At 35.5% G+C, this 21,210-nt stretch overlaps 3 protein-coding genes across 4 annotated transcripts; all 3 read left to right on the top strand.

Annotated features, from left to right (window-relative positions):
- The first annotated feature begins 1,702 nt into the window (after window positions 1-1,702).
- LOC7456347 (uncharacterized) lies at window positions 1,703-2,598 on the top strand. The gene has a single exon (XM_002312985.4). It carries the CDS (start codon window positions 1,799-1,801, stop codon window positions 2,372-2,374), a length of 576 nt encoding a protein of 191 aa, XP_002313021.3. The 5' UTR covers window positions 1,703-1,798; the 3' UTR covers window positions 2,375-2,598.
- A 5,708-nt stretch (window positions 2,599-8,306) lies between these two features.
- On the top strand, window positions 8,307-10,294 carry LOC7456348 (protein SHI RELATED SEQUENCE 1). Of its 2 annotated transcripts, XM_002312986.4 has the most exons (3): window positions 8,307-8,641; window positions 8,768-9,466; window positions 9,734-10,294. In XM_002312986.4, exons 2-3 carry the CDS (start codon window positions 9,211-9,213, stop codon window positions 10,093-10,095), a joined length of 618 nt encoding a protein of 205 aa, XP_002313022.3. In that variant the 5' UTR covers window positions 8,307-8,641; window positions 8,768-9,210; the 3' UTR covers window positions 10,096-10,294. The 2 variants fall into 2 exon arrangements, with proteins under 2 accessions (XP_002313022.3, XP_052311895.1); XM_052455935.1 differs by lacking the exon at window positions 8,307-8,641 and having other exon boundaries at window positions 8,711-9,466.
- A 4,827-nt stretch (window positions 10,295-15,121) lies between these two features.
- Window positions 15,122-20,576, top strand: LOC7456349 (DNA replication licensing factor MCM4). Its single transcript, XM_024608265.2, has 17 exons — window positions 15,122-15,845; window positions 15,967-16,095; window positions 16,197-16,278; window positions 16,469-16,601; window positions 16,691-16,762; window positions 16,870-16,998; window positions 17,084-17,197; window positions 17,317-17,529; window positions 17,637-17,735; window positions 18,116-18,276; window positions 18,759-18,855; window positions 18,928-19,089; window positions 19,506-19,586; window positions 19,676-19,754; window positions 19,841-19,977; window positions 20,059-20,112; window positions 20,200-20,576. Exons 1-17 carry the CDS (start codon window positions 15,179-15,181, stop codon window positions 20,272-20,274), a joined length of 2,484 nt encoding a protein of 827 aa, XP_024464033.1. The 5' UTR covers window positions 15,122-15,178; the 3' UTR covers window positions 20,275-20,576.
- Window positions 20,577-21,210: the final 634 nt, after the last annotated feature.

Here is a 21,210-nt window from a genome sequence, read left to right as displayed (position 1 = left end):
ATCCATAATTAAGTTGGTGTGTTTTACGTTGCCGTTTAAGAAAAATAGATTTAAGAAAAGTATTTTTAGTTATAGTTTTAGAGAAAATAGGTATAAGTTATTTAGTCAAACAAACAGTTTTTCAAGCTTTCGAGCTCTCCTTTATTCATAGATAGTGCTGGTAAACAGAATCCGGGAGGGGTTAACTTCGGGACAGCAGTGGGAAGTGGATTCATGGTCTCATGGCCGACCTAGGGAACTGCTCTCCCTTAAGGCGGGGGTGTGGGCTGCTATTCTAAAGACTGTTACCTCCCTCGATGTTCTTTCCGAAAAAGACAGCAAAAAACTTGGACAATAATTGAAAAATACCGAAAGCACTAGAGATGCACATTTGGGAGGAGGTCTTCCATGACATCGAGACTTAGCATCAGGGGCATGATATTAGTGTTCAACATAATTAACTTTATTATCGTGTCGGACACGGCGAATATGCCCTGTTACTTTTTTCCTGTGCTTGATTAGCTTTTCTAATTGAATGCCCCGTCTAGTTAGATGTTATCTAGCCTAACTCCGTCCAGTTAATTGTGTCCCGAAACTTAGTCTGAATCCGTGTAATTGGGCAGCTTCCAAGACTAAGGGGGATTTAATTAGAAAATTTATATGTTGTGGACCCAATTAAGACTGGGGTCATTATTGGACTCATCCCACGTCTGCATTCGGTAGTATTGGAGACGAAGGTTTTGAAACGTGTGCAGCAAGAGAGAGTTTATTGCTTTTAATCAATATACTGAAAAAATCAAGGAACAAAAGCAAAAGCATCAAGCCTGTTATTTCACTGTATAACAAGAGAGAGTTCGCGGTGAATTCGTGCAGTGCTCTCTCCGTCTCCGGCCTTGCCTCCCCTGCTTGCATTTGATCTCACTCTACAATAAGAGAGTTGTTGTGGATTTGCACAGGGCTCAAGAAATTATATTTTTTATTTTTAAAATTTATTTTTAATATTAATATATAAAAACAATAAAATAAAATAAATAATTTTAAATAAAAAATAGAATATTTTTAAACCATAAAAACAACAGTTATTATGGTTGCTTGCATTTGATTTTCACATGTTCTCTCTGATGAAGGATTGCTAAGGGGACTGTCGGAATCTTAAAAATCATTTAAGTTCTTGTTAGTATCGATCCCATTGTTATTTTTTTTTTAATTTAAATTAAAGTAAAAAATATCTTTTTTATAAATCCATCCAACCACCCCAAAATAAAAATAAAATCTCTTTAAATCCCGTTAAGAAAAGAAAAAAAAAAAGATAATCTTGGAACTTACAAAAATTCCAAAAAAAAAAAAACTTTAATTTACTGTTAACGAGTCGTGGTCATAGACACTTCGAAAGCAACCTTTTCTTTCAATCAAAAAGAGGAAAAAAAAAAAGAAGGGAAAAAGGAGAAAAAATGAAACCCTTACTTGAATCTTAAGTAGTAGTTGTGCAATCAAACTAACGCAGGCAGGAGTTCAGTTCCAGTTTATTCGAAGGAGCAGGAGCTAACCCTGAAGGAGAGGATACCTAATCTCGAATATGCTTCACGTGGCAACTAAAAAGAAAATTATTCTTTTTTTTAAAAAGGACAACTATGTATTCCCTCCACGTGTCACGCGCCTATTTGTGATTGATACGTGCTCTTAACACCACAACTGTTGTCACATGATCCACTACTACGTGTAAATAGCTTAAAGGATCCAAACTTAAATCCTTAAGGAGAACGCAACACGAAACACAAACAATCGGAGGAAAAGAAAGAAAAAAAAATCGGAGAGAAAAATGGCAAAGAGATCAATCACTATGAAACCACTCTTTCAAGAACAAGATCTTGTTTTCTACGAAGAAGGTAATGATTTCTCTAACTGGGAATTCATTAATGAATCTGATGCTGAAGATTCTGACTCTGATTCTCTGCATAGTCTTGAAAATGGCTTTGTCTCTTGGTCTTCATCAAGATCACCGAAAACAAGACAGGAAGTTGTAGCCCAAGACACCCAACAAGACCAAGATGTTGTCTTTCATGTCAATTCTCATCTTCATGAAGATTACGACGACGAAAACCGTTGTGTTTATCGTATGGGGCCTATACTGTTTCCTGCTGCGAGGGTTCGGTACGGGGAAGAGGTTGAAGATGTTGATGATGAAGAGGAGGACGACGACGACGAAGAAGACGACGGGTATGGGTTAAATGACGAGCTAGTGCCATGGAATGTGAGTGGGAAGTTAGGGAGGCAGAGGATGAGGAAATTAGGCAAAAGGATATTTCCTAAGATGAGTAGTTCAAAGAGGAGTCCTTTTCTTCATGTGAAGCCAGGGTGTGTTCATGGAAAGCATGGATTGGGATTGAAGGCTTAGCAGAGGAAGAGATTGAAGGAAATTAAGTTGCGGGGGTGGAAAAAGCTGGGATCTTTGAATTTGGTGTTGTGTAAAGAATTCAACTTTGGGGTGGTTGGTTAGGTGTAATTATTGTACTTTGGACTGGGGTTATTGGCTTTTCATTTTTAACCTAGGTTATGCTGATTGGAAATGACTTGTGTGGATGTTATTATCAATTTATTCTCGATTGATGTTCTCTTTCAGCCTTGATGAATTTTATGGCTTATTTCTCTGTGTATGTGTGGGTTGATTTGTTTGAGTGCAGGTGGGTAATTGAGGGGAATGGGTCTGGGATTGTAAAGTGCAGAGTTTAAATGGAACGTGACTAATCGTTTTTTATCAAGTTCTCTGTGTGAATCGTAGGTGACTCGGTGGGCAACTTTTGTTTGATATTGAATTACTAGTAGTGGAGGTTTAATTGGAGAAATTGCATGAAAAGGTTGTATCTTGTAATGGGTTCAGTTCGAGGTTTATTTCAGTAGTTGAATTGTGGATGCTGGCGATTTGTTTTTCAGGTTGATCCTATTTGAACTAGCATTATTAGTAGCTGTTGCCCCCCTTTTTTCTTTTAATTGCTTATAGCTGTCTATTGCGTGGTCACTAATTGTGGTGGTGGTATATGATTGATTAGTTTTGGATGTCGACTGAATGCTTTTGGGTAAATTTTTAGCATGGTGAGACGTTGACGAGGTTCAGGCACAGATGAATTGTGATCAGTCGTCCTAAGGTGTGATTTATGAAGTCAGTTGAATTTCTTGTATTCTGCTGACTGGAAATAACATGTGGTTGCTATTATCGTCTTAATGTTGCTTGATGTTTTTCTTTTAGTGTGATGATTTATGTGGTTTGTCTGTGTGTGTGTGTGTGTGTGTGTGTTTGTATTTGGTTGGAACTCGGGAATTTGGGGAGATAAGGGTGTGATTGTTATTGCGAAGTGGAGCACTTGAGAGATGCCCTCTTAATCGTTTTGTGTGTGTGTGTGTGTGTGTGGATCCTGGGCGTCCTGATGGCAACCTCTGGAGGGTTTAATTCTACAGGTTTTCGAAGGGATTGCATGCGAGGATCTGATACCTTAGTGTCAAACTAAGGAGGCCTTATCATTTATTTTTAGGTTAATCTATTTGGTTAGCTTTTTTATTTCAATACATATTTTGATTCTCAGGGTGATATGTGTAGGTATTTCACATGGTTAATTGTATAGGTGGATGGTATTTGTCACTTTTGGGGAAAATTATGGTGAAATGATGGTGAGATATTTTGAAGTTGAGGTTTAAACGAAAGGTAATTTGGGATGTTTTTAAAATGTGTTTTGTAATTAAAATAATTTTTTGTTTTTTTTTTATATTAGAACATCCAAATCGTTGTTAAAAAGACATCAAGTAGGCAAAAAAGAAACACTGCTCACGGATCTGTATCATGGATTTAGCAGTTTGAATTTCTCGCTGTTGAGTTGCTGCATTAGCCTGTAGTCCTTAGAAGGGCAGGTCATCCTAATGAAACTAATGTTTTCCCGTAATATAGTTCTGCGTTTACAAATCCATTAAGAAGGCTGGATGCTTATCCAATACAACTGAAAGGAAATAAAGAGGCTTCGATTGCATGAAAGTTCAGCTAGGCAACGAGTGATTAGGGATCCATATTGAGCCCTGCGGAATTCATAGTGAAAGAGTTGAAAGATAGTTCAGTTGTTTTATTGGTTGATTTCTGCCATGGTTTGATTTAATCTCTCCCAGTATTCCTCACAAAAGCACTTCTGCACTCTACTCTTTTAAAATGCAGTGCATGAAGCACCGGGATGTATTTCTAGTCTGTATAAGCTATTGATAAAGCCCTTGCTTGTGCAGGATTTGGTTTATTTATCCCGTCTCCTCTTTTGAAGTTCTAGGCTCTAACAATTACCCATTTTCTTTCCTCTCTCGCAGCTTGTCGGACTTGTTACGTACAGTCCACTTTTCTGCAATGTTGACGCATTGTTTCCACTGGCCCCTCATCCTCGATCAACCAGGACCATCTTTGTCGTTATCATAATCAAAAGCACCGTCTCTCTTCTTCACCACGCACCACTACCATCTCTATCATAATCGAAACAAAATGTACCATCTCTATCATAATCGAAACAAAATATATCATCTGGCATTGAGTGCCGCGTATTTCTATTTCTATTTCAGCCCCCATTCCACCAATGTCGCATTTTGTCCCTTTGGTTGTCTACCTCGTTGAGAGAGAGCACTGCTTTTTGAAATGCCGAGCTTAACAATGAGTAGGGGCCAATCCAAAGTGGGATACCTTGATCCTTGTTTGATAGAATGTAGCTTTCCCTTTCTTTTTGTCAGCTGAATCACTCCTAAATATCCACATCCTTGCCTTCCAGCAATGGAGAAAGAGAAGAAAAACTTATTTTGCGATTTTTTTTGAAGCTTTATCAGATTCTTTGTTTTTATCTCTGCTTTGTTGTCAATAAGATTGGAGTCCATACCTAGCTGCCTAGAAGGGCATCCACCATGAGACGTGTAAGTGATGCACTTTTTACTATATCTTTCTTGTCTGCTCAATGCATGTGATAGAAAGCTTTAGTTTTCTAATTCAAGGCTTTTGCCAGTGATTGAACTTTTATTTTAGCGCTTTTTAGCTTATCGTTCACCCAAATTTTCGGAAAGATCAAGTCATGTGAATTTTCTAATTACAGAAATGATCTGTTTCCAAGTTATCATTTGGGTCTAAAAGAAAGAGAGAAAAATCGGGAAAAAGAAATTTTCTTGTGAATGCATTGTCGTTTAGCTAAATTACAGGAGTCAATGACTTGATCTTGGTAGGTGAAAGCTATTCCAGGAATACGAGCTTTAAAACCAACAAAAGAAGAAGAAGGAATATATGATAGTCTTTTTTTAACCGTCCATCCTCTGTTTACCCGGTTCAGGGTTCACCGCTTGTGACTGCTGCACTTTGTCCTAGAGTCATAGAACCATGGTCAGAGGGTCAAAAGCTCCATGAACAGTATTGTATTCATATCTGTACTGCTGTTCAAGTGACATTCTTGATTCTGTAGTTCAGTTCACTCGAGCATGGCTGCGAAAGCTTTAGTGCCCGGTTCCGAGTTACTAGGATATTAGGAACGCGGCCTTTGGGTTCTCCTCTTTTTACTGTGAATGTTTCTGTCAAGTACAGCTAAATCAAAGTGCCCTCCTCCAACTAGTTTCGTCGATTGACCGGAAACTTTTCAATCTTGTTTGGAAGCAATGACCTGAGAAGAATCCTCTTGGAGCTCTTAGAGCCCACTTGTCGCCCAGCGAGTTGAATAGGCTCAGTTCAAGTTGTGACTAGGCTGCCAACCTAGAAAAGCTCAAGAGGTTTATTTTGGCATGCAGGTTTCTTTGCATTTTGATTCTTGAATTAAAGGGCCGATAGAAAAAACCCTTTGCCCTGCTGGAGAGCCGAGAGAATATTGGTTCCACGTCTTCATGCGAAGACGACGGTGATGGTAATTGAACACTTGCTCTCTCTGCTCCATAGCTGTGAGGCTAGATATAGGAACCGCCGGAAAAAAAACCCAATATTATTTGGTCGAATTATATCGATTGTTTTTATTAAAACAAATATTGTTTAGCTCTTTTAAAAAAAATACTCGAGATTGATATGGATGGGTTTAGAATGGATTTGACCGGGTTAATTACTCTAATCTAAATTCCAACAAGCACGACTCTTTCTTTCCTCCAAACATCTCTTAACTTTTTTTTTCTTTTCTGTTTTTTTGTTATATTTGCGTAGCACAACTGATTGTACTCTCGTAATTTATTCTTACGTTTTAAAAATATTTTAAAAAAAATAAAAAAATTTTAGTGTTTTTAAATCATTTTGATACGCTAGTATCAAAAATAATTTTTAAAAAATAAAAAAATATTATTTTGATGTATTTCCAAGTGAAAAGTACTTTAAAAAATAACTGCAACCACACTCTCAAACAAGCCCTGAAACACAGTGGACACTCCTCTAATTTTAGAAATTCATCAATTTAAACCATAGTCTTCTGATTTTAGAAATGTGTCATTTTTTATCATTTAGTTTCACTTCCATCTAGGAGTTGGAATTGGAATTTTTCAAAACTTGTAGGACAGTATTTTGATCCAAGAGAGCGTGTTCGGGACAAGTATTTTTGGTTGATTTTAAGATGGTGAGTTTTAGTTAGTGGAACAATGGGAATTTTTATGTTTATCATTGAATAATTGGGAGCATCTTACTATTCACTTCTTGAGCCTTACTTTGAATAAAAAGACAGTACGGATAAGAGAGAGGCTATAAAATTCATGATCATTGAAAGTGAGAAGAATATCTTCACTTAGAATTAATATTTTTCTGGTTGTATCTCTTTATATATTTTCTTAAAGTAGATGCATGAATGTAATTAATAGAATGTAATTAATTAATTACTTGCTAAACACCATAAAATTACTAGAAAAACGTATGATGAAAACCCATTGTTCATGTTTAATTTTATTTTTCGGTTAGATATCTAACCCAAAGCAAAGAAGAATTTTGAAAATTAATTTGAGTCCTTGTATTTTTATTTTTTATTCATGATTTGGTCCTTGTTTGCACAAATTTTTTATATACTTATACGCTATTGAAAATAAATTTATTCCCTGTAATAATTTTAAAAATTACCTGAACCACAAAGCTATTAATCTAGTTACATATGACAAATTTTCTATGATATATATTTTGTTTTTGAAATATGAGTTTTTGACACCTTAAAACTGAACCTCAATTTTCCAGTCATTAGAGCCATGTTTGGTGATCGAGAAAGATGATAAACAAACGATGTGTTGTCTATTAAAGTATGTGACGTGTCATTTATAATAAATAAATAAATAAATATTTTTTTAAAAAAACACATCTTATGAGCCTAGGTTTACATATGGGTCAAACATCCAACCCATGTGTGCATGACATTTTAATTTTTCATCTCATTTTTTTTATTGTCTAGCATTTTATATAATTGATTTTTTTTAAAAAAATATTTAAATCCGCTTTTTTCATGGTAACAGTTATTTTTTCAATAATTATATATGAACTTGATATAATTGATGTTCTAGATGAGGGAAAGAGGTTTTGACTTAAGAGTTATCAAATCATTTGAATTATTTCGGATACTGCTTTCAATAACTTATAGTTTTTATCAAATTAACAACATATCTAAAGAAATATATATTTTTGGCTAAAAATTAATATATTAAAAAAATTATGTCAACAACATTACATTTTTTCACATAATTTTAATTATTATATTAGTGAAATAAATTTATTTTTATTTCTATATAATTAAATAAAATAAAAATTTAAATAACACCTCATTCCACTATATCAAATATATATCTTCAGTTACTATTTATCAATTTATAGTGTTAATATTTAATTAATATTAATAATTATTTTTATAATTTATTAATTTTTATAATTTTCATTTTATTTCATTAAACACGGTAATTTTCCATTATCCATTAATTTTTTTCAATATACAAGAAAAATACGTTCACAATACTACATTATTTTCTAGCTTTCGGAATTAATTTAGAATGGCTAGTACTCAATGTCTAATCAACGAGGTGCTATATATGATTAAGAATTTGAACATTTATAGAAGCCTGGGTAAATACTATAAAAGGAATAACGTCTTAGGCGTCAATAGACATATTCCGTAGAGAAAGTACAAGAGAAGACGTGGAGAGACGCTCGATTTAAGTGCTTGTTTGACGCAGCGGTAAGTCGGTTTTTTTTTTATTATTTCTTGATTGTTTTTTGTTTTAATATATTGATATTAAAAATAAATTTTTAAATATATATATATATATACATATAAACTTCGACTACCCTAAAAAGTAACCCTACAAGACTCAACCTCTAAACAGGCAGGGAGGAGGGTCACAGTTCTTTTGAAGTGCAAGGACAAATAAGTGATAGTGCTGTCAACTGTCTGGAGTCAGCTCTTTAATTTGAACACTATACATGTTTTTGGAGATACTCAAACGTGGAATCATCAGATCCCTAGCTACTGTTTTCATAATGAGATCTATGTCTATGTCTATAGCCATTCCAAAGAAGAAGTGCCAAATCCATTACATTTACCATCCCGATCACGGCCATAAAGAAAGTTCCATTACATTTTCACATTCAAACAAGCACACCCCACAATTTGGAAGTATTAATTTGTTCATAGCTAGCCAGCCCCCAGTACCACTGCAATCAATTCAGGTATATTTAACCCCAGGAGTTAAAATAATGAGGTCAAGTTCTTTGTTTCTTTTGTTTATTATTTGCCTACATGTTTATTTATTCAGTTAGTTGCCGTACTATATCTATTCTTTATTTGCTTTTTAGTGCTAGCTAGCTCACTGGGCGCCGGTAAAATGAAGCATTGATTTCGAATACTTGAAGTGCCGATGATCGATGGCTTTATGGCGGGTAGCATTCTCTAGTGGTAACTCTTTCATGGACGAGTACTTAATTTACAAAAACAAGAACAATTCTTATGGAGTACTAGTTTAAGTAGTTTATATATATCTGCAAAAGCTGAAGAACCCTAGTACCATTCTCATGAATCATGATCACTGAACTGAATAAGAAGCCAAACGATCTGACCCCACCAACCCAAAACTAAAAACAACGCGTCCATTATACCACCATCAAAAACCACCTTTCTTAAGAAAACCCTTTGTTGAAGTAGAGTGGCCACTATTGAAAGGTTGAACAAGAACAAGTGGGAACCTAAAAGAAGGGAAATCAACAGTGAGGAACAGTGGCCTTCTTTTTTGTGATGAGAAATGATGATGATGAGACCAGCTGGATGTTTGGGGGGCTCAAGGTGTCAAGACTGTGGAAACCAAGCTAAGAAAGACTGTTTTTACATGAGATGCAGAACTTGTTGTAAGAGTAAAGGTTTTCATTGTCAAACACACGTCAAGAGCACTTGGGTTCCCGCTTATAGACGGCGACAGAGAGCTCAAGATCTTTCTCCTGTTCAGCAACACCAGCTTCAAGGACACAACCCTAAAAGGCTCAGAGAAAATCCCTCCTCAGGTACTGTTCCTTTACTTGTAGATCTATCACTATTTGAGATTGTGAAGTAATTAAAAACTCAAGAAAACCATATCTATTGCTTATACGAATGAGATAAACTCAGTAACCCTAGCATCTAAGTAGCACTCTTTATACTGTCAAGGGTGTAATTGTGATGAGCATATCCATATAGATCACTCTCCTTATCTTTCATCACGAAGTTTATCTTTGTTTTCATGATTTGCTTATTTTGAAGATTTTTAATGGCATATATTTTATCTCTTTTAGGTTTAGAAATCGAGAATTTTCCTGCTGAAGTGAACTCTACAGCCACATTTCGTTGCTTTCGAGTGAGCTCCATTGATGAAGCGGTTGATCAAGTTGCATATCAAACAAGGGTGAATATAGGAGGTCATGTTTTTAAGGGTATTCTCTACGATCAAGGCCCTGAAAATCGTTATGACTTTGGTGAAAGCTCTTGCAGACAACTTCAAGGGCCTAATCTCACAAATGCAGGTGCCCTAACTCCTGCTACTACCACTTTAGCTTCAACTTCTGGTGCTGCAGAATGTCTTGCTCGTCCTTCATTTCCTTTTCCCCTTAATGCTTTTATGTCCGATAAGCAGCTTTTCCTACACCCAAAATCTTAGGGCTCATCAGTTTAATTTGCGTAGCTATCAAAAAAAAGAAGAAGGAAAAGAGTGAAAATGTTAAAAGAGCCCAGCTTTTTGTCAATCATCAATTGAATCTTCCTCTTCTGTTACCATAAATCGCTAGATATTCACGGTCAAGGTTGTTCTTGTGAGTATCCATTGAAATAGAAATGAATAACTGGAGATCTTTGTTCTTTTTTCTAATCTTAATATATATATAATTTAACGTTCAATTAAATGGTCGTCTTAAATATTTTAAATGTGGCATGCTACTGCAGATTGGTTTTTCAGTTTGTCTCCTTGTTCATTTCTTTATCATTTTATTATCTTCTGAGTCCAGGTTTAATGTCTTCGATCTCCTTCAGTTGTTTACGAACTTCGAAGCTACTTTTTCCAGTTTATCCGTTTCTTTGCCGGCCTCAAGCTGGACTATATCTGCTTCTTAATTTGTATGTTTAGAGAGGCTACAAAGATTTAATTAATTAAGATAAGTTCTACAGGCTTATATATATATATAGTTGTGTCACCAATGCATGGGCATCAGACCCAAAATATTCAGGAAAACACACATATCCACTTGAAACATAAACTAATTAAGCAAAATAAAACACAATAGTGCTTGTCATCTGCTTTTAGTTGTTTTCTTGAATAACAATTACAGACAGCAGAAAGAAGGAAAAATGCTTATTTCATTGGCATAGTTATATATTATGTATATTAATTGCAATGTTTTTTTTTTTTCTTTCTATTTTTTTGGAGGAGGAGGAGGGAATCAGAATCACACTATCACTAAAGCGTAAGCTAAACCCTAAGGCTTGATACTTGTTAAACCATAAAACGATTAGGTAGGCATCTCTGGGAGATTTTGGAGATGATGCCTTTTATATGAAAGCACTACATAAGCTCATGTTTAGCTAGCTATAGGTTTTCTAATGCTGAGGAAACAATCATATAGTTAACTATACGAAAAGATTGATACTCTCAGTGACACAACCACTCGAATATATCCTTTGTACTTGGAAAAAGAACCATGGTACAAAAGTCATGAATGGCTAGCTCTATTTAGTGCAGATGCTGTGCCTGGAATAAACCTTTCTAAGAAATTCATAAGTGGATTCTCGCCCAGAAAGGGCCTGTAAATGGTTTTCCCGATATAGTCATGGGAAAGGAAGTTTTTTAAAATCTTCTGCGTGTAAAGAAATGACTTCTCATGGAAGATTTCCAGCGATTTGTATGGGACAAAAGACATTAGAGGTGGTTCGATCCAATGATGTTTTTATCGCATTAGATTATGGTAACAACCTTTATCACGACCTGCGTGCCCTGAGAAATATCATATATAACCATCCCCAAGGAGAATATGTTGTTCTTTAGCCCCTTTTCTTTTTCTCAAATAAGAGATCTTATTCGCGATGATCAGCTAAAAAAATTATGCACCAGCCCTTTATTTTATTAATTGAGAAGTAGAAGATGGGACATCTTTTTCATTACTAATATTGTGGTGCAAAGATATATAAAGAACCTCTTTTTCGCTAGGCATCATCTGGGATGGGAATGCATGCACTGTCCTGCGGTGCATTTTTTTCTTGTTGGGGCAGTAGCTAGGTTGTTTCCTGTTGTCTCAAAATGCTTTGAATTATTATTATTATTATTGAAGCAAAATCATATTTCATTAAGAAATCAGACCTTGTACGGAGGAAATTACATCTAGAATAATATCATCCCGGATTCTTTGCTTCGAATCAATGCTTTGCTCAATTTATAGTTTGTGTATGCAGGTAATGCCGTCCTTGTAGAGATTTTTTTAAAACTAATTTTTAATTGAAAATATATTAAATAATATATATTAAATAATACTCAGCAGTCTTTAAGGTTGTTTTCTTTTTCATATATCAAAATTTATTATGATATCTTGCTTGTAATTGTTTTTCTTAAGACACTGAACTCAAACTATATATTCATTTGGATGCAAGGGTAATAATCATAAGTCAGCTTGCTTTGTTCATATCATACTCTTTCTATGATTTTGTTAAGTCGTCGAAAAAAGTAATGTTTATTATAAAAAGTAAGTATTCATGAGAAAAGAAAAAGGGCGTGCTTTGATGCTTTGGCTTAATTAAATGCTACACGATATCTTTGTAAAACACAATGCATGTGATCGTTGATAAAACAAAAAATAAATAAAATCATTTACATATATATACGCATGAAATACCAAGATCATGATTGGATACAGCTACACAAACAGCCTATAAACTAGTAAAATTAATTAAATTAAATTTAAATATTGTTTTATTGTATTTTTAAGCATCATAAGAAAACCCCGTGTCTAATTTTTATATATACCCATCATGAATTTAATACGAGACCTTTTTTTTCCGTGATTGCTTCTGTATTTGAAGCTACCCATGAAAAACAAATGTTTGATAATGGCTAAAAACTCAATTTACTGTGCATGAACCCCATCAATTTATGCATTAAAATCACTAAAAGCAGCACAATGCTGGTTTCAGCCGTGAAGAGCTCTCACTCTTCACTATTCATTTAATTGAACAGTGGAGCATGTCTCCACTATTCACGTGAACAGTAGAGACATGCACCACTTCACGTGAACAGTGATGCATGTCTCTACTGTTCCGGCCGGACCGGGTCCGACCTAATAAAAAAATTAAATTAAATTTTTTATTTTTAATTGTGTTTATTAATGATGTAGCATTTGCAGAATTTGATCGCAATCCCAATTTTGTTCCTGATTATATTTTACCTGATGTTGTTGCGCTCTTAAGAACCAGAAAAATTATAGTCTTTGTCGGATGTAGTTCATATGTGATGAAATTGTAGATAATTTAATTGAATAATAAAAAATATTTTACATAAAGTATTATTTATTTCATGATGTAATAACAATAGTTAAATCTATAATATTTAAATTAAAAACCGTCAATATTAATATATATATATTTTAAATTATTTTATAACCTTAATTTTAAAAACATTCTTAACCAAACACATTAAACTATTTTTTGTTCAACCTCAATTTCAACCACAGTTTTAACCAAACATAGATAAATACCAAACCAACCTCAATTAAAAATATTTTTTAGAAAATATTTTTTTTCAAACCACAACCACAAAAACTACCACAATACCAAACACAATATCCTCGCTATTCCATGCCTGTGTTCTCAAGGTGCATAAATTAATGGATGCTATTCTATGCCTATGTTTATCAAATTCAACAGCTATTATTTTAGAACTCAAAATTCTTTCAAAAATTGTCAGTTTTTTTAAATAACATATTCAACAACTTTTAGTATACCATGCCTGAAGATCAGTATGCAATCACACAAAATATCCCCACATGAAAGGATGATATTTTTCTATCATTTCAACCTAACAGTGTACGTAGCAGTCATAGCAATAGATAAGAGGTAAGTGGTAGATTTTTATCTTTCTTTGCAGATGAAGTTGCAGGGAGTAATTAACCTGGACGCTTGCAAACATGGCAGAAGCAGACTTACAAAAGAAAAAAGAAAAAAAGTTGGTTGATTTATCTGATGAGCAGCTAGCAAACTTTTATGGTCTTGTTCAATTTATATATTCATTGAACCGGCAACTTTTGTTTTCTATATATATAGATGAAAAAAAGAAAGAAAAGGAAATTAAGAAAAAGAAAAATGTTGGCATTAGTTAGCATCTCTGCTGCTGTTTATAGATGCAGATAAACAGCGATATTTGGCAGCCTGCCATCATTATCTTGAGTTAAAGCTTAAGCACGTTTAAGTGGCAAGAACAAGCTAATGGTCAACCTTCTTTTATACATTTCAGTGTCGATGCCTTTCAAATCAACATGACTGTATTTAGTTTGCCTGTCTTTTTCTATACATAGTGCTCGATGTATATTGGTCTGAACGTGCATAAGAAATCTTTACCGGATCCTGAAGTTTTGTAGAACTCTAAAGAATGTTATTTGTTTTTATGTTTAAAACTGTATCTAGTTATATTCGACAAGAAAAAATATTAAATTAATTTTTAAAATTTTTTTTAATAATTTTGATATAATGATATCAAAAAATTTTAAAAATAAAATTATTTTGATATATTTTGAAATTAAAATTAATTTTAAAAAACATTCTGTTAAATCTAACTAAAATTTAAGACAGGTTTTATGGCTAAGTGAACTTTCATACCAAGTTTATCCTTTTGTTTAGTGAAAAACAGGCTGTTCACGTGTAGAGACGAGAAATACAAGTAAGAATTTTTATTTCTCATTGCCAAAAACCTAATTTGGATTTTGATGATCAAGGAAAGAACACACTCTCTCAATCATCGTACCAACCCCTTCAAGTCTCAAGTGAATGGATGTTGATTGCTAACGGTCAAGTATTAATGCTGCAAATTCTTACCTAATTAAGCACCAACATGGTAATCGACGAACTTAATTTGATTGCTAGGTAGCTGATCAACCCTTTTTACGTATTGATTGTGCAGATGAATAAATTAATGGTTTTAATAATGTGATTTATACTGAAATCCACCTAAATAAAAAATATTTTTTTATGCATCGCATCGTAGAGTAATTGTTGAATATGGCCTCTTAATCTTGTTATTTAATTATGATCACTTGTTATTCCCTGCAGAAAAATTATTGGAAAGATTTTTCTTAATTAAACGTTTTCTCTACCAGCCTGCTTTTAATTATACCTTAATCATCTTGTTGCAACTCATATTACATGTAAACACAAATAAAACTAGGAAGTTAGTTATGCTCAATGAAAATGTATGCAAGGAAAAATAGGTGGTAATTTCGTAAAATCGACTGGAATTCTCATACTGGGCCTTTTATTTCAAATAGAGGCCCAATAGACAGAAACAAAGCCTCACAAAAACTGACCATCGCTCATAATTGGGCCTCCCAGTTTTACCCTTAATAAAACCCATCAAGCCCACGATAAATCTGGCGCGAAAACAAGACCCGTCTCCCGCCAAATCAACCCTTCCCTCCCACACAAAAAGAAACCACCAAATCTTTCCCTCCAAACCCATTTCCTCCACAGAAAAAAATCCTCTCTCTGCATCTATGGCTTCCGACTCCTCCCCAGGCCGCAACAACAACGGCCCCTCATCACCCGATGAATTTGCATCGAGTCCAATCGGCAACACATACTCTTCTCCGGCCACAAGAACCCGGCGCAGACGCCGGTCCACCACACCTCTACCTTACAACACCCCGCCAACCAACCAATCACGCTTCGCCACTTCAGAATCAACCCCAACCACAACCCCCCACCGCACGCGCCATCACGTTTCAACCCCATCATCCGATGGCGGCCCCCCACTCTCATCCGATGCCGGAGATGACATCGATGAGGCCACACCGACGTTTGTTTGGGGGACGAATATCAGCGTGCAGGATGTGAAGGCTGCAATTCAGATGTTCTTGAAGCATTTTAGGGACGGGCAGAGTCAAGGGAGTGAGATTTATGAGGAAGGAAAGTATATGAAAGGGATACATGGGGTGTTGGAGATGGAAGGAGAGTGGCTTGATGTGGACGCACATGATGTGTTTAATTATGATGTTGAACTGTATGGGAAAATGGTCCGGTATCCCCTCGAGGTTTTGGCTATTTTCGATATTGTTTTGATGGACATTGTTAGTTTGATTCAGCCATTGTTTGAAAAACATGTGCAAGTCAGGATTTTTAATCTCAAGAGTTCCACAACTATGCGAAATCTCAACCCTTCTGGTAATTCATCTCTTTTTTCTTTTGTGCTTTTATTGAATATTAACGGTTTTGTTTGATTTTGATTGCGGGGTTTTTTTTTTTTGAGGATTTTGATAGAGTTTTGGTGGATTTTTTTGGTTAGATATTGAGAAGATGGTGTCGTTGAAGGGAATGATTATTCGATGCAGTTCAATCATACCTGAGATTAGGGAAGCGGTATTTAAATGCATTGTGTGTGGGTACTTATCTGACCCAGTTGTTGTGGACAGAGGTAATCGTAGTGAGCTGTTGCTAGTTGGGTCAATTGTGTAATATGTTCGTTGTTTTCAATGAGTTTTTGATTGTTTGTTGAATGTTTCCGAATGTTATCAGGACGTATAAGTGAACCTACAGCATGCTTAAAGCAAGAATGTCTAGCTAAGAATTCCATGTCACTAGTTCACAACCGGTGCAGGTAATTTCATTTTAGTTGTTTTGCTTATCTGAGAGTTTGAAACTTGCTTTACTTTCAAGGATTAAAGCGCATTATCACTAGTTATTAGATTAAGCCATGGCATTTGAAATATTTTTCCCAATAAGGAGTGAGAACTATTGTCTCACAAAATTGTCGTATTTTAATTAACTGTTCTTGCTCCAAACACCAGGTTTGCCGATAAGCAGATTGTGAGACTCCAGGAGACACCGGATGAAATCCCCGATGGAGGAACACCTCACACAGTGAGCTTGTTGATGCATGACAAGTTGGTGGATGCTGGAAAGCCAGGTGATAGAATTGAGGTGAGACCAGAACGCATGATATTGTCTGACTAGAAGGAAAGAAATTCCTGAAAGTTCTATGTTTCTCACGCTTTTCTTTCTTTGAATAGGTTACTGGGATTTATAGGGCCATGAGTGTGAGAGTTGGGCCAACACAGCGAACTGTTAAATCATTATTCAAGGTATTTGCTTTCTTTTTCCTTTTTTTCCATTAAATGGGTTGAGGCCTCTTCAAGCTCTCTAGGGATGGTGAGATCCTAATGCCATAAACTATTTCTTTTCATTGCAGACTTATGTAGACTGTCTTCATATAAAGAAAACTGACAAGTCAAGAATGTTGGCAGAGGATCCCATGGATGTTGATAATGGTAATGCTTCACGTAGGATTGAGGAAGATTTCCATTTTGATGAAGCGAAGGTGTGTTAATATTGCATTTTTCTTTACTGGAAAAGTCTTTTATGTTTTTTTCAGCCAAGATCACATTCTTGTATTGCAATTGCAGATAGAGCAATTGAAAAAGCTGTCGAGACAGCCTGATATATATGACAGACTGACCAGGTCCTTGGCACCAAATATATGGGAGCTTGATGATGTTAAAAGAGGTCTTCTTTGCCAGGTACTTGTATAAGTTTGACTTGATGCACTTCTACATCCCTACTGGTATGGATGGTGTACAATTTTGCAGTTCTTAAATCCACATCACTAACAATTGTTAATGTATTGCTCAAAATGCAGCTCTTTGGAGGGAATGCCTTGAAGTTGCCATCTGGTGCTAGCTTCCGTGGTGATATAAATATCCTGCTTGTTGGTGATCCTGGAACAAGCAAGTCTCAGCTGCTTCAATACATACACAAGTTATCTCCCCGTGGCATCTACACCAGTGGAAGGGGAAGCTCTGCTGTTGGTTTGACTGCCTATGTCAGCAAAGATCCTGAAACAGGGGAAACAGTACGAAACTCTTTTTATACAATCCTTGTATTTTTTAATAAACCAGCTAGATCTAGAATATATGTGCCTTTATGTGAGATGTTGATATTGATGATGTAATCTTGTAGGTTCTGGAGAGTGGAGCACTTGTTTTAAGTGACAGAGGCATCTGCTGTATTGATGAATTTGACAAGATGTCTGAAAATGCAAGAAGCATGTTACATGAGGTTGGTCGTGTTTTCCTTTCTCCAGATTTTTCAGTCATATAAAAGAAGTTTTCTGTTAAATAACAAACACAGACCTCTGCAAAAATGTTGGCAACAGGGAACAATAACAAGTACATTTTTATTCTTGTCTCGTATGTTTTTTTTTTAGGTTTTTTATGTGTCAGTTTTCAGAGTTTAAATGCTTATGACTGAGAGAGGGATTTCCTTTCTCCATAAAATATCCAGGTAAATATGGATATTTTTTGGCAGAAGAATAGAATAGAAAATCATCACTTAAACATACTCTTTGCATTTGACTTTCTAGCATATTATCTACTCAGAATTTTATGTCCTGCAATTTTTTGTGATGAAAGTTTCTAATCTTGCTTCAATTATTGCAGGTGATGGAACAGCAAACTGTCTCCATCGCAAAGGCTGGAATTATTGCTTCCCTCAATGCCAGAACTTCAGTATTGGCTTGTGCAAATCCTATTGGTTCACGCTATAATCCTCGACTGTCTGTGATTGACAACATACACCTTCCTCCCACATTGTTGTCCAGGTAAGGAAAACTATCCGTATGTCATGCAACTAAGAGCATGTTTGGGAACGCGGCTGCGGCTGCGTTCCCAAAAAATTTGAATTTTTTTTTTTTTTTTACTAAAATTTAATATGGTTTGTATGGTTTGGATCGTTTTGATGTGCTGATGTCAAAAATGATTTTTAAAAAATAAAAAAACATCATTGGCATGCATTTTGGCACGAAAAATTATTTGAAAAGCACCCGCAACCACACTGCCAAACATGCTCTTAAGGCAGTGGATACTTAGCAGTTTTGAGATGTATGTGACTATGGACTTGCTTTTGCGCAATGGAATTTGATATAATAGTATTATACATTTTTAATGTTTTTTTTCCAAATGTCTTAGTTTTAGCTGTTATATGTCAGTATTGCCCGTGTTAAAGTACTAATTGCTGAAAGATATTTGATGCTATTAAGTTCTTTCTGTTGCTAGAATGACTGATTGTGGAATGCTTTCTCAGGTTTGATTTGATATACTTAATTCTTGACAAGGCTGATGAACATACAGACAGGCACCTTGCCAAGCATATAGTTTCTTTGCACTTTGAGAATCCTGAGGTATGGTGAATTCTAGCAATCCTTGTTACTTGAAGCTGTCTTCAATTCTCTGAAAATTTGTTCTGCTTGCAGAGTGCAGTGCATGATGTGTTAGACATTGCTACATTAACTGCATATGTGAGCTATGCTCGAAAGTATATTCAACCACAGTTATCTGATGAAGCGGCTGAAGAGTTGACTCGAGGATATGTTGAGATGAGGAGGAGAGGAAATTTCCCTGGCAGTAGCAAAAAGGTCTGCTCTTAACTCTATCCTCTAATCCTTCAATAATCTGTGTAACTGAATTGATCATTAACGCTACCTTATGCCTAGTATGATCTTACCTGGTCATTTCTCCAAGTGCTCTTATTTCTTACAAGTAGGTCGCTACACATTATTAATTGACTCACATAGCATTAAAATCTTTCCTGGAGAACAGAGTTCAGTAGATTCCCAACTAACCCAGATTTCTTGATCCTTTTATTACTGCATTTATATGTTCTTTTTTAATTTGGTCAAATTTTCTTCCTCTTTAACTGCTTCTCATACAGTTGTTTTGATAATTTTTTTCAACAAAAAATGTTTTTCTTTTTTAAATTATGCCCTTGTCTCTAACTTATCCATATTTCTTAAATTGTTTCTGTATGTTCCTTGATTTTAAATGTTAACAGGTCATAACAGCAACACCTAGGCAGATGGAAAGTCTGATACGCCTTAGTGAAGCTCTGGCTCGGATACGTTTCTCAGAATTGGTTAGTATTTCCTTTATGGATATCACTGGAAAAGTGGTTTCATCTTGAATAGAATTTATGAACTTGTCGTCTGGTGTTGGTACTTGCAGGTTGAGAAGCATGATGTGATAGAGGCCTTTCGGCTCCTGGAAGTTGCAATGCAACAATCAGCAACAGATCACTCCACTGGTAATTCTCTATTAGCTTCACCCCTTGATTCTTAACTTCATTTTCCTAGCCAGAAACATTCAAATGATGTCTTCTCTTTTCTACAGGAACTATTGACATGGATCTCATTACTACTGGAGTTTCAGCTAGCGAAAGGATGAGAAGAGAGAATCTTGCATCAGCTGCTCGCAGCATAATTACGGAGAAGATGCAGCTCGAAGGGCCCTCAATGCGCTTGTTAGAGGTATGCTGTATGCAGGTTCTTTAAATTGTTATTTAATTTTAACCATAGCTAACACTTGCATGCCCATAATCAATAATTCAGTTGCTGGATGAGCTAAAGAAGCAGAGCTCTTTTGCTGAAGTTCACCTTCATGATGTAAGAATCTCTCTCTCTCTTCCCCCCCCAGCCCTGCAAAAATGAAAATCGTTGACCCTCCCATGTTTCCCCCCCCTTGTATTTCAGCTGAGAAGTGCAGTTGCAACACTGGCAAGTGAGGGATTTGTGGTTCTCCATGGTGACAGTGTGAAGAGGGTATAGTAAGAGTGGAGGAACCAGACTTCGTCTGATTGATACAACTAAATGATACAGCTAAAACCATGAGAAGAGAAATAAGTTTTGCAGCTTCATTATTGATGGGATTATCCCACATATTTGGCCTGTCGTGGTGTATATTTGGAAGTTGTCAGCATCACTAGGAAAGTAGTAGAATGCAGGATGCTTGTAGTCTTGTAGATGCTTTTGATAATTTTGACTATTGACTTATTGAGTGGTTAGTCAACCACGTAGTTTATGACACCATATCTTAATGATATATTGATTCTTCAAGTCTGTTAATTCGATGGACGCGATTGCTCTGTGTTCTAATCTTCATGATGTTTTTGAAGGGTTTCTTATTGTGTGGCCTGTTTCTCACTGTCTCAATTTAATAGCTGGCATAATCCTCATCTTGTTGATATAAATGTAGAATTACGAAATGGACCTGATGCATGCGCCAGGCTGCTTGATCTTGATCCAATTTTACAATTTAATAATTAAAAAGAAAACACTAATAAATAACAAATTTAACGGAGTTATTGTCCACTTGATCCATGACTGGAGCTAATCGCTCTGTCGTTTCTCGAATTAAATAACATGATGACACAGCTTTCCTTTTCTTTTCTTTACAAAAAAAAGAGAAATGCAATGGTCGTTAAACAAAAATAGAGAAAAGAAAAAGGAAAAAACAGAAAGTCAAGCAGAAAAGATGCCGATGAAAGTTTATAGTGCAGCTCTGTGGCAATCCATTCCCTCTTCTCCTACAATTACGGGTTTGAGCAGCCTGTGTCTTGTATTGTCCTGTCCCGGACAAAATAAAAAAATCTTGTAATAAAAATGCAAAAAATAAAATAAAGATATACATAGTAAAAACTTGAGCTGTATTTTCCCAGATAACATTTTCATGGCTAGACTCATGTGATCCACCACTTCAATGCT

The sequence above is a fragment of the Populus trichocarpa genome, chromosome 9 (genome assembly GCF_000002775.5).
Source record: "Populus trichocarpa isolate Nisqually-1 chromosome 9, P.trichocarpa_v4.1, whole genome shotgun sequence".
NCBI classification, from domain to species: Eukaryota; Viridiplantae; Streptophyta; class Magnoliopsida; order Malpighiales; family Salicaceae; genus Populus; species Populus trichocarpa.
The sequence above is the reverse complement of the archived record's forward strand: the minus strand, read 5'-3'. Positions and strand labels throughout refer to the sequence as shown.